At 36.2% G+C, this 14,039-nt stretch overlaps 1 protein-coding gene across 2 annotated transcripts in view; it reads left to right on the top strand.

Annotated features, from left to right (window-relative positions):
* LOC131051570 (uncharacterized) overlaps positions 1–14,039 on the top strand; it is a 56,817-nt gene that overhangs the window by 9,048 nt on the left and 33,730 nt on the right. For both annotated transcript variants that reach the window (XM_057986144.2, XM_057986143.2), the window contains exon 3: positions 5,471–5,552. In XM_057986144.2, the coding sequence (XP_057842127.1) occupies positions 5,471–5,552 (82 nt within the window). The remainder of the gene's footprint in view (positions 1–5,470; positions 5,553–14,039) is intronic.

The raw sequence follows: 14,039 nt of genomic DNA, 5'->3' as shown, positions 1-14,039 counted from the left end.
TTGTATAAAAACGTGGTACATGCAAAACACAATATTAACACCTGAGTATTGTTACATGAATTTCTATTCTGGTTGAACTTAATATATAAAGGATAACATGTGTTTATTGATAAAGCTCACTCAACTTCTTATTTTGTCTATAATGGCTTCCATGAAGATTGCCCAAAAGTATCTGTATAAGTACAGCATTTGCTTTGCAATTGTCATGACTATCTTAATTGACCTACAGATAGACTCAGATAACACAGATAATGATAAAAATATTTAATATAATAATTTTTTGCCAAAAGTATCAGACCATAATTATGAAAGATTGCGATAAGAAATTAAAGTAAAAATCTTTGGCTGGAAGAAGCTCTTAGGGACATAAAAAGAATAATATCAAAGCCTGGAAGTTGTATTATTCATTTCTTTTGTTTCATTTACTTTTGATATAATGCATGGGAAGTTGTATGTATCAAGACATCAATTCTAACTGTTAGTCCTGTATTTTTTTTTCACATAAAGTTCTTAAAAGTTAAGATCAACATACTACTTTTGCCACTCATGGATTTTCTTCTCCAGCTAACTTATTTTAACTGCTAATCCTGTATATATTTTTTTAACATAAAGTTCTTAAAGGTTTTGATCATTATAACCCTTTTGTCACTCTTGGATTTTCTTCTTTGGCTGACATACTTCTTCAGTGTTGATTGTTTTGTTTTTGTTGCATTTTGTTTCGCTTGCTCCACATCATTTTATTCATTGTAACCTAGAAGCATCTGCCTTTTCAAGTCTTTGACACTGCACAACAATTGCATGTTAAACTCTATCAAAGTATTCAACAGTCTTGCTCATCTCTGTCACCAATCGCAATTCATCCTGCATTTTTGCCGTACCCAGTTCAAGTCTCAGTTCTTCCTTCCGATTTTGGGTTATGTTCAGGCCTCTACCCTCCATTGTGAGAATCATAGATCAGCAGGTGTTTGTGGTTCAGGTAGAATAGCTTGCATCTTCCACGCAAGGATTTTGTGGTTGGCCTTTGATTTATTCTAGATACAACGGTTCCATATTTGGGGGGATCCACCCTTGCTTTGGGATGTTTCCATTGCTGATTAAAATTTGCCCCTACCCCTTTTCTGACTTTGCCATGCACGCTGAGGGTGATTCTTACTTTGATCTCTATCTAGAGATATCCCACTACACCTTTGAGTGATGCCAATCTTCTTGGTGACTTTAATGCTTGCGATAGGGCCCACTAGAAACCCCTTCATGATCTTGCTAATGATGATTGATTTTGGAGTTAGACATGGATGAACTTGGCTTATTGGAGACTTTGGATGGGAGACTTTCAGAGCCTTGTCATCCTTGATGGTTTTCTTATTTCTCTGATTCTAATATATTTGCTTTTTTACCTCATGGAAGTAGTATGAGTGTTGTTGATTATGTTCTCACTGGTTGATCTTATATTTCTCATATAGATCCTCCTTTATATTAGTTTCTGGCTAGCAAATGCAATAAGGCAGTCCTTGCTTCCCTTGTGTTGTGCCAATACAGGCCCTATTTCTGTCCTTGTCTTGCATCTCCCCCCGAATCAGTCATGCCATTTTAGTCTTCACACTCCATGCTTCACCCCTTGCTTTCCCCCTCAATGCCCTTAATACTTGTCTTATCATGATCCATTTTACTGATGAGTTACTCCCTTGATTAAGCTGGCCAACTTTTCTAGCTAATGTCCAGCTTCTACTCCATACATCCACCACTTCTGCTACCCTATGTCATCTTGACTACCAGATTCAACCACCAAACTTTGAGATCAGCTCCCTTCGCTGTGGCTAGCCTCAAGAATGTGGGACGATGAAATAGAAGGAAGAGCTTTGGGCAAGCTGCATCTAAGTGACTGTAACTTAAAATGATTTACATCTAAATGCCATCCCTTTATAATCAAGCTGTTGTTTCCAAGCCCTATTGCCAACTTTTATATGCATTTCATTTAGTAAATTTTTGGACAAAGCAAATCCTTAAAAAGCTGAAGTGACTCATCATCTGGTCACATCAACGACATAAAATAGATGAGCCAAAGAATTCCCGATAGAGGATATACATTCCTCACTACAAAATTGCAGATGAAGGTTTGGAAGCCTCAGTCAAAACCTGGAAAGAGTTTTGAGGGGATTAATATAAGGAGTATATGATTTTGTCAACAAGAAAGCTTTGTCTAGGACCATGGGCCCCTTGAGCAGGGGGAACCTTAATCATCTTGAGATTGACCAAGAACCAACCTTTTACTCAAGGGCATTATATGAAATCATTTATGACCAAAGGCTTACAATGTAGAGACATCCATTCATGAAGCTCCTACAAAACAGGGCCAAATTTTTTGAAATTTACAAATTAAAGTTAACTGAGTAACCCATTCTTCTTGCTCAGTAGTAAAGTACTTCCTCTATAAAAATAACTGTCAGAATTTGTTGAGAATTATTAACCATGGACTCCGATTTAGATAAAATTCTCATTTGTAAGAGAATTGAAGGCAATGTTGGGGATTCTGACCAATCTAAATGATGAGGGCTGCACAGTTGAAGTAGTAAAGTACTTCCTCTATAAAATAACTGTCAGAATTTGTTGAGAATTATTAACCATGGACTCTGATTTAGATAAAATTCTCATTTGTAAGAGAACTGAAGGCAATGCTGGGGATTCTGACCAATCTAAATGATGAGGGCTGCACAGTTGAAGACAGGAATATTCTCATTCTGAAATCAAACATAACCTCGAATAGACCATAAAAAGACCAAAATCAAAACAATCTCATCATCGCTTAGTAAGCGAGATATCTTCGTTGTTTTATGGATTTGCTCTTGTTGTGGTTGATTATGGTTTCTCAAGGATACATACAGTATTTCTGTAGCATGTACCTGTCAAGCTTTGAAGATCTTGCCTTTATTTGATGGGGGATGAAGGTAAATTTATAGATGTGTTTGGCTGAGGATGTGAACAGCAAGGATTTGATTTTGATCGAACAATCGAGATCACATGATAAGATTGGAGAATCTTCATTGACTAAGAATAGTCAATAGGGAGTTATGATGACTCCTTAGTGGCCTTTAACATGGGTGAGGTAATACATTGTTATTATTAATTTATTTTGATTAATTAGTTATGTATGGATTAAAAGCAGGGAGGAATCAGTGGATGAGTAATAATGGAATTTGAGTAGATAATTTTTTTAATTAGTTGTGGAGAAATAAGTGAAGATGGATTTATTTATTTATTATAGAATAAATGAATGAGCATTAGTCTAACTAACTAAATAATACAAATTATTTAATTATTTAGTGGTGGGAATGGAAAGTGGAATTAGCATGATAATGAGGAAATGTCAACATGGAATTAAGATGTAATGTTAGTGTATGACATTTTAGACGTGGTGAAATTAAGTGTTTACAGATGCAACTGTGGACAACCAGAAAACCAAATCCATTTAACAGTTTACGTGGCCCACATATGGCCTTGTGATTTGATACTGGCATATACAATATCTGGGCCATGTGGTATGCATGCCTGTGTTTCACTAAGGGATATGCATGTCTGTGGAGGGATGTTCTTTGTATCATGTAAATATGTATATAAGTTTTGATATATTTGTGTACAAATTGTCCCAACCATATACTAGTCATGGCGTTCTTAAGATTCTGGATGAATGTTCCAGTGTCTATATAAATAGTAATACAGAAAATAAATTATATTTACTTTCAGTTTTTGTTTGTTTGTATGTAGGAGTTATTAAAGAAATGATTGCTTCATCTTTACTATGATTTTTATTAAATTTTGTTTAAGCACTATCAAATGTAACATAATATGAGGATTTCTTACTGTAAGGATATGCAGAGCCTTGTTAGATTGCTTTGCTGGTACTGCAATTGTTCTTAGCATTTTCATTGTGATTATTGTAAATGTTGTCATGCATAAAATCTATCAGTTTCTTTGTTTATTGAGAATACATCCCTCTTACTAGGTTTTGGTTGGATGGCCTTTCAAAATTTGGACCAAGAGGTTTTCATTTAACAATCAACTTTTCTTGGTCTGTTTAGTTCTTCTTTCAATTTTTTATTAATTAGTTTTGTTTTTTGCAGGTGTACCTTTTTTAGCAAAGATTCCACATGGTTCCTTTTAGTGTATATATTCTATATATGAAAGTGGTTGCTTTGGCTTGTGCATCTAATCAAGAACTTGAGATGTTCATTCATCATTGGTTCTTGAACTACTTAAATGTTTAAAAAGCGTGTTGTAATCCATCTTGAGCATTTATCCTTGGGTGTTTTGTCTGTGTATAATTTCTCTTTGTATAATTCTCTTTTATATATTGCTCTAGTTTGCACCACGATAGTTAAAACTTAAACATGAATGCTTCAAGCGAAGAGAATAACCATGCAGAAGCACAAGGATGAGAATTATATGTTCTGTAGAAATGCTTTACTAAAATTTTGTTTGTCAAAGGATTTGTTGATCTGTTGAATCTTCCACCATTGGTATCTTACAAGATTGGGCCACGTTACATATCATGATTTAGGTGTGCTTAATATGCTAAGGTACCTATTGACATCATAGTAACATTCTTTGTTTAGTAAACTTGTCCTATCCAATTTCTCTCCTAGATCTATTGAACCCCTTTAGGTCACAGGTATTTTCATTAAATAATTATGGTTAACATCACAGGCCATGGACAGAGAAGTACATTTTTGTTGTTTTATCACTTAGACAGTGACTTCACCTTTTTAAGGTTATGACCAAGGGCTTGGTGTCCATATACTTAATCCTCAGCCATTTATCAAAGGACAATTGCTGAGTCATGTATGCACTTGTGACTCATAACAGACCTAACTATGGCCTTCCAAAATACCTTTCTTAGGAGGAGAAAGCCTTGAAGACTTGTGTTTGATGTAGGAACAAACACCTACCTATATTTGCCTACTTATTGCCTTCATATTACCTTGTATCTCCCTAATTGCATTTATTATTGTTTACACATATTGTGTACTTGCTACACTGTTTGTAGGATACTTTTTCCTATTGTGAGTACACTAGAGAGTCATTCCATCTCCACAGAGGTGATCTTAGTAGAGTCCATATCTTTGTGCAACTGCATATAATAAACGATAAAGGTGCATTGTATCTTTCTAGTGTTGCATGAATGTTTCGTCCTTTGGAAGTGATAAACAAACAAGTTTTCTCTTAGCCAATTGAGGAAGATTACAATCTCAAATGCCTCTTTGTGAGCAATAAGCAATGCTTCTTAGTATCTGTATTGGACATTGCATTTCCTGCACAAAGACATAATGTATCCTGTTGTTATCTTCTGTAACAGTCATAATCATTGAAGCCATACTTGTAACTAATAACTGTATTTTGTGTAGCATAACAAAATTTAATCCTAAGCACCATAAAATTGAACTCAGGTCTAAGTATTTGAATTTTGGCTTTTTTGCAGAAAAATATGGGATGCTTTGTCAGGAGATGAGTTGCACTCTTTTGTTCATAAGCACATTGTTCGAGCATGTGCTTTTTCCGAGGTTACATTTTCCCCCTGATTTGCTTGCCTCCTAGTCCTCTGAACTGTGGATTGATTTTGTTTTCTTCTATTATTTTTTTGCATTTTGCAGCTCAGTGAAATATTATAAATGTTTTTAATAATAGTAAGAGTAAGTTAGATCTTAATAATATACTAGAAGGAAAAACCTTGGGTGAGTAAATTTGACTTGACAGTGTAAAGAAACAAGCAAGGCGTGTAATATTGTTCAAATTTATGCTGGTCACTCAGCTGTTTTTCAGAGCACAGATGCAGCAGTTAGAAAATTCAGAATTCAGACTCTTTTGTTTTGGGCAGGCTTTTCTGGGTGCAGTATTGCTGATTATTCATTCATTGAAGTACCTATTGAAAGTCTTTACTTTTGTCTTATTGATAAGTGCAAGTTCAGTTTATCTATAGGCACCTTTGTCTTATTTTTAGGGCTACTTTATCTATGGCTACAATATCCAGTTAAAGTTGTTTTTTTATATTTCATTCTGGAGCTGCTGGATATTTTTGGGTCAGATTTTGGTTTTTAAAAGTCCTAAAATTAGCAGATTGTGCCTCAATATTTCATGGGTTATTTATTGTAATCAAACTGCAGGGGAATGATGCTGTGCTTTTAAAGAATAATAATTTTTTTTCCCTCAGATTTAGACTTATTTTGATATCAGCTTATTATTTTAAATTTTGTACTTCTAGTTTTCTGTTTATTTAGGTTCAAGGCAACTTAGCTATGGATTTGATTGAAGGTTAAGACTTGCAATTTTATTCAATCCCTAGAGTGCAGAATAAGCATACCATGTGCTGAATTTAACAGATATTTGCACTATTGAGGATAATGTTTTGTATATTTATATTCTTTTTGAAGTTTTTTGATATCAGCTTATAGATTTTGTACTTTCACTATTCTGTATATGTAGGTTAAGGCTCTAGCTATGGGTTTGATTTCAGGTCAAGAGTCATCAATTTTATTCAAACCCTAGAGTGCAGAATCAGCATACCATGTGCCAATTTAACATATATTTTGCACCATTGAGGATAATGTTTTGTATATACATATTCTTTCTTGGAGTTTCTTCTTGCTAATTACATGATATGCGAAAAGCTTTAATACATTTCTGGAAAACTTATCTTGGTTTGTTTTTTGATACCAACAATTGGAGTTCTATGTCTGGAATCAACCAGTTTGAAAATCAATACACAGGGCAAGCCCCTATAGCTTGGGTGATGCACAACAGCCCCAAGTCATGCATTGCGGGCAAACTGGGGATTTGAACTTGAGACCTAGTGGTGGCTCAATGCTTTAATGCTGTCTCTTCCACCACTTGAGCCAAAGCTTGGGATTTTATTTTGTAGGATTTATCTTACCGGGTCACAGATTTACCAAAATTTATGTCATATTTCAAGGTTGATTGCTCTTGAGTGTTAACTCTTTCGAGGTGTTAGGATTAGGTATACAAATAGAGGGCTTTTCTTGCCTCATATTCATCATGTATCACATTCATTCTTTCCGATTTTATATTGAATGTAGTGTCTCAGGAAGCATTAGTGATATCTCTAGTAATATCCTTGGTGTTTTTGTATAAGATCTATTCAATGCATGTGGGTATTTCATTTTTGTTGAGAGTGGGATTTTGCACTTAAATCTCACATAGCACCAATGCCTAGCTATGTTACTAGTTCAGTCCTTTGGACTTGCTGGTTCAGGTCCAATCTTGTTTGGGTCTGGATTTGGATTTGGTTGGGTTAGGGATATGGGTAGAGTTCCACAATTTACTAGCGGGTTCAAATGGGGTGAACCTAGGTGAACACGGCAGGAATTTTGCCATTTTCCTTCGCTGCTGTGAAGAACCTGCTGTTTTCCTCTGTACATCACAATTTTAACCTAGGGGAGCTTGTATACATGAAACAAACAACATTGGCTCATTTGAGGAGAAGTTTTTGGGAGGAGGGGTGGGAGATTTCAATAAATTAATATTTGTTAATAATTTTATTTGTTTATTCAAATTAATTAATCAGTCTGCGGTGAATAAGGTGGGAATTATAGTTGTTTCTGTCATTAATCAGCCTGCTAGAATAGGGAATTATGGCCAACAAAGCCCATTTTTTCCAGTCTATCCCCTGTCAAAATCCTTTTGTACAAAGTTGTCCAAGCGAAGGTGCTAGCCTTCGGTAAGATGTTGCTATTCCAACATAGCTTCGTGGGCCATGGGCACTTTGATTGTTCCTAAATTGAAACTGTGTAACCTAACTTTGTTGAGTACTCCCTCGAGGAAGCCATAGCAAATCACTTCATTAGAGCAATTCTTATCGATTTTTTAGTTTTTCTAGAAGACATTTCATGCTTGCCGTACCCAACGTTCTAAAATCCTTCCTCTTATATGTGGGGATATTTTGTTCCCAGTAAGCATCTATATGATCTCTAATTGAGACACAATAGGTAGCTTCAGTCAAATTACGCAAGCCTTGCAAGCCGTTGATGGAAGACAGAGGTACATAGCCATTCCATGAATCACGCTAGAATGAAGTTGAGGCACCATTCCCCAATTTCCACATTAGGTGGTGTTGAGGTGTGTTTTATGCACATAACATTCAAAATAAAATACCAAAGTACTTTACCCTTTCTTGAACAAAATCACCTCAGATGCTAAGGGTAGATCAACTAAAATGATTCCAAGGTTTCTACAGTCAGGTCATGACTAGTGGGTAACACAATGGTCGATGTGAATTGCTGTTTTCACTTGGGGACTTACACAATTGTTCTAATTAACTTCATTTATCATGAATATGGAATGGGTGTGCTGATAACTTAGGATTTGGCAATGTAGCTTTGGACTCAATTCTAACAAGAATTTTTAAAAAAATGGCAAAAAGGAATAGGGTTCATGAAATCTATTCTAAGCTTAGGAATGGAGGAAATGATGAACAAATTTAGTGGAACCAAACTAGGCAAGGTCTCACCATCAAGTTGAACAAATTTTGACACGAGCTTAGTGCAATTATCTAAGGTATATTTCATAGATTTTCAAACTATTACCATCAAGCATTGAGACCATCCAAGTTGATGCATAACAATGGATATGTAATAATCGAAGTTAAGTTTGCATAAATTTCTAGTTGACCACACAAGGCACACTTACTATCAGCAAGAGGCTAGTTGTATGGATTAATAGATTCCACACAAATATATAACAATTCTTTCATTCAATCTAATAAACATTGAAAGCAAATTTTAATCTAAAATTCTTTTCTAACTTGGAGGAATTGAGAACCTTGAATGCAAAACAATAGTTGAAAAACAAAATCACCATCAAGTCAAACAATGATTTATATTCAAAAGCTGCAGCATATACCAACAATTCTACAAAATCTCTCCCTTACAAATGAGAGGCAATGACGTATATATAGAGTCTCATACAAAATGGATGGCCAAGATTAAAACAAAGTCAAGGGCCAAGATCATGCCAACAAAACTCGAGAGTTGCCCTAATTAGGGTTTACATAAAAAATGGTGCCACCAACATATGGCCCAATAGAAAGATACCTAGTCATCAAATAGGGAATCTTCTAGAAGATTTTGTCTTGCATCTCTTTCTCTCCTAGCATACTCCAAGAATCTAGCCAATACAAAATCTAACTCCATGGAAATGCTAGGTAATGTATCTTGCTGTAAATCAATCACGTCCAACGCATTCGAGCAAGCATCCAAAGTGTTCTACCGATCTGGCACGAGTTCTTGTGAATTATGAACATGAATCAACAAAGAGACCAAATCATCTATCTGACTCTTCTTCAAAGAGTCCAATTGATTTGTGTGCTCTCATAAGTTGATTTCTTCATAGCTAATGAACAATACCAGCCATGGAAATCTTATCTATCTCCATTGTGCACAACATTCTCCCTGATCAATATGGACTTAGGAATCTTCTTCAAAGCCTTGAGGCGTGGAATAGTCTTCTCTTGAATAGGTCGGAATTCTTCCTTAACTCCCTCTAAATGTTGTATCCTGAATACGAGCCCTGTTGTCTTGTCAAAAGCCTAGACAAATTGGGTAAGGAAATCATCTGCATGTGTCTTTGTGTTTTCAATCCATTTTTCCACTTCCGAGAGTGTATCTCTCGCTGCCTCATAATGTGAATGTAGTCCACGATCAATTGCAATAGGGGAAATAAGGGTGGGATTCTCACGCCTTATCCTTGCAATATACTCTTTAAGTTTGATATTCTCTTCTTCGTATTTCTCTCTTTTCTCTATTTCTCCATCCAATCTTGCATTGATTGTCTTAAGGGTGTCACCAACCTCTTGGAATTTCGCCTTGCAACATTACCATTATGTACATAGTGAATACATCATTCACTCTCTTATAATCTTCAATTCGATACATGTTCAATTGTGGATAACACTCATAACTCTTGAATGGTCCTTGTCCATTCCCGACTTCACCTCTGCATATCAATCCCTTGTAAGTAACAAATCGTGCAAGCAGGTATACCAAATAGGAAGTCATAGCGAATGACCTAGATCGCTCCACATTCCTCAATTGAAAATCGAGATTGTCACTTATGATTGTAGACCAATTAATCAATGTTCCTTTGAAACAATCCTGGATGAAATAGAACATCCATCCATCGTATATTGCACCTTGCGGTGTTCCCATCACTCGGTTAAGCAGGAATACTAAATCATTGTATTCATCTTTGAAGTCTGTGCACATGAGTGTCTTGGGAGCCTTGGAATGACTAGGATCAGTCATCCACTCCTTGTTTATTATGGTCTTGCATGCATCCATTTTCTTCTTATATGTGTCTTCATATTCATCCTTAGTTATATCTTTCATGTTTGCTCCACATGGAATTCCAAACACCTCAACAATCACATCCTCAAAAAGGTAGGCAATGATGGCACCCTAAGGAGTCTTGATCATTCGGGAGCGAGGATCATAACATCGTGCACACTCCAACATAAACTCACTGTACTATATGGATAAATGGCACTCTTCATAATGTTCACATAAGCTAGGGAAGGAATTTGGCTTACAATTCCGAACATCCGTTGTCGCATCTGGCTCATGTTCAAGAAATGCATGTTTGTGTTTGTAATCTCCTCCCAATTGGATGACATCTTGGATTCTAGATAGAATCCTGTCTCAACTATCCTCTGTTGTTCTCTCCTTTCCTTGAGTCCAGACTTCGACATTGTACTTGTACAAAGCTAGAAGTTAGAACCTTGGAAAATATTCTTGACAAAATTATGATTTCCTAATGATTTAGACAAATTTGGGTATGGAAATCAGGAAAATAATCCGCATTCTCAATAGATTTCAACAGTAGAATGCAAAATGTGACAAGGTTAGGGTATAAAACTCTCATGAAATTTATTAAAATCAATAATTTTCAGACCAAAGTCTGAAGACTCCTTCTTATACATAGGAAATTTACCAAAATAGAGTGCAAAGGATTTGACTAAGGAAAGGTGTGAAAGGTTGTGTTTCCACACAAAACTATGTTTGAAGACACCTTCCGAGGGCAACAATGGTTGCTAGCAAGTCTGAAGATAAAAAAACATGTTGCAATTACCCGAATATGCACAAACTTGATGAAAATCGATTTTCCAAGGCAAACATGGGAAAATCCGAGTATGTATGTAGGGCTGGAAATCAAAACTTAGTTTGAAGACTTACCGGCACCCTTAGGAATGAAGATAAACTCAGAAAATGGCCCCGGAATGAAGCAAAAATGCTTCTCAAATGAAATCGCTAAGTTAGGTAGGTGGCTGGAAATGAAATTTTTTCTGAGGACAGCCCCCCTACAATGAAGTTTCAGACCTGCAACAACTCCTAAAAGCTCTGAAATTTGACTGAGAACAACTCCCTGCAATGAAGTTTCAGACCTGCAACAACTCCTAAAAGCTCTGAAATTTGACTGAGAACAACTCCAATCAGCCCTTTAGACAAATCACCTTAGGTGGAATTTGGCTGGGAACAAAATGCATGTCTGAAAATTGATTTTCCAGCCAGCAATAGAGGTCATATAAACCCAATAATGGCGTCAAAACTCAGGTCTGAAAGTTATCGCAGCAAATGAGAACAATGGTGGACACCAAGGATGAAGAGAATCCACACAAAATGGAGACACAATGTCTCCCCACAAAAATCACACTTTCTAGCTATGGCGCCACTTCACCAAATTCACACAATGCTGGAAAAATCTGCAAGAGTCTCCCTCCAATGGCAGCCAATACAAATCGCCTAAGGCTGGGAATGATGGAAACAAACAATGGAAACAACTTCAGCCTTCAATGTGTCAATTTGACACTTCACTAAAAATCGCTAGCTGGAGAAAGAAAATTGCCTTAGCAAGCTCACACTTGGCAAATATAATAATATAATAATGCTGGCCTCCTCTTTTAAACTTGCCTTTGCCTTTAACTTTCACCACACAGACAATGTGGGATAAAACACTTGTACTTATACTTGCCTGGCAAAAGTTAATTTGCTTCTAGAAGGTGAAAATTATTAAATGGCCATTGCAAATCATTTATTAATTGTTTTTTTATTTTTTAAATGATCATCACACTCATTAAAACCAATTAGATTCGGGGCCCATTTGTTTAAAATATTGCAAAATTCGAATCAAAATGACAAGCAGGGGGAAAATCGATTTTAGTTGGAACAAAAAATCCCAACAAAATCATTAAAATATCCCCTTCAAGGGAAAATCGCACCATGTAGGGATAAAAATTCATCAACTTGCACAAAATGGGTCTAGGGGAAAATTGATTTGGGTCTGGAATGAGAATTCCAAGTCAAACCTCGCCACTTAGCACAAAAAACTATGGGGGAAAATCGACCCAAGTTTAGATAGCAATCCGGACACAAAAATCTTCAAAACATTCCCAGTGGAAATTCCCCTAAGATCTAGAATCATTATCCGCATAAAAATCCACAAAATCCCGTCACAAAAGTCCTGGTGGAAAATCGCTTCATGTTATGAATCGTTATAAATGTCATCCGCAACTTCATCCACACTTCTAGTGGAAAAATGTGAGTTGTTAGGAAAATCTCCAACACTTGGACAAAATTTAATCATCCTGGTGGAAAAATGGGACATGTTTGGATTCTAGGGGAAATCCATGTCCAGTCTAGATTTTGAGTGGGGAAAATCATGGGTAGTCAGGAATATGAGGGGAAAAGCTCCTCTAGTGTGAAATTTTGACCTTTTAACCCTTAGAATATGGATTTTCATCTGGAATATGATGATTTTTCCACTCAAAACCACTAGGAAAGTTCAAAACTCAATAAAAGTCATCTGGACTTAGGCAAATTCACCAAAAAATTGAGTGAAACACAAGGATACCTATCGGGATAAAGTGCAAACCAAAAAATTGAGTGAAACACAAGGAAACCTATCGGGATAAAGTGCATAATCAACTTGAATAATTTTCTAGGAGCGAAAAACAACTCCAAAAGGTCTTGAAACATCTTAGCACTTAAAAATCACCGATGAGGACGTTCAAAAACATGTTAACGCTCAAAAGGTCTACACTTAGACAAAATTAGGATCATTTAAAATCTCCACTTTACGTGCTTGATCCTATAACTTCAAAAACCCTAAACGACAGTTAGGCATGATAAAAAATCCGAGACTCGGGCACAAGAAACTCAAAATTGCCCACTATGCTGCCAAAACCCTAAACTAAACAACGCAAAAAGCAGGAAAAGAGGGGGTCCCCGTTTGCAATGGGGCAATGTGTGAAAAGGTAACAACATCTGGCGACTCCACGGAGGAAATGTTCCCTAACATTTCAAGAACAAAGTTCAATCTGACTCTTAGAACCTTCAATTAATCGTTGCATAATATAGCAAAAAGTTAGAAAACACATTTGAAAGGATGAATTCCAAAATTTGTATCAAGATACTTAATCGCTGATTATGCACGTGTGTGCAATTGCGTTCATTACCTTCACGAGAGTATTGTAAAGTCAAAGGATCCATAGTGACTAGCTACATGAATTGTCCATACTCCAAAAGCAACCTGGATAGAGCCTCGCTGCCAGTTAGACGTCTATAGCCCCCGACGAGGTTATCGTCGTAATCTCACGAATATTGCTCCATTGTCGGCCAAGCGTCTATAGCCCCGGTGGAGTTACTCGTACATTCCCATTAGCCAATTTAGATATTTCATTTCGTTGCATTCTTTTCTTTCTTTCTAGATGATATTTTCTTTTCAAGTACTTTCATATTCCGTCAATTCCTTTGGCTCGTAAGCAATGAAGCTTACCAGGGTTCGAGAATTACAGTGGCATTGAAGCAGGATATAAGATTTTTCACTAGCCACAACTTCACCTGAAAAATTACAATAACTCAGACAAAATTAATGTGTAAAATATAATAGTCGGATGATGTCAGCGTCAAGATACAATAAATGTTTTCCAATCCCGTCAAATATGGATTCATCCTATGATACACTATACAAAAACAATCTCCAAT

Source organism: Cryptomeria japonica, chromosome 7, assembly GCF_030272615.1.
Source record: "Cryptomeria japonica chromosome 7, Sugi_1.0, whole genome shotgun sequence".
NCBI classification, from domain to species: Eukaryota; Viridiplantae; Streptophyta; class Pinopsida; order Cupressales; family Cupressaceae; genus Cryptomeria; species Cryptomeria japonica.
This window is presented reverse-complemented; position numbering and strand designations above follow the sequence as displayed.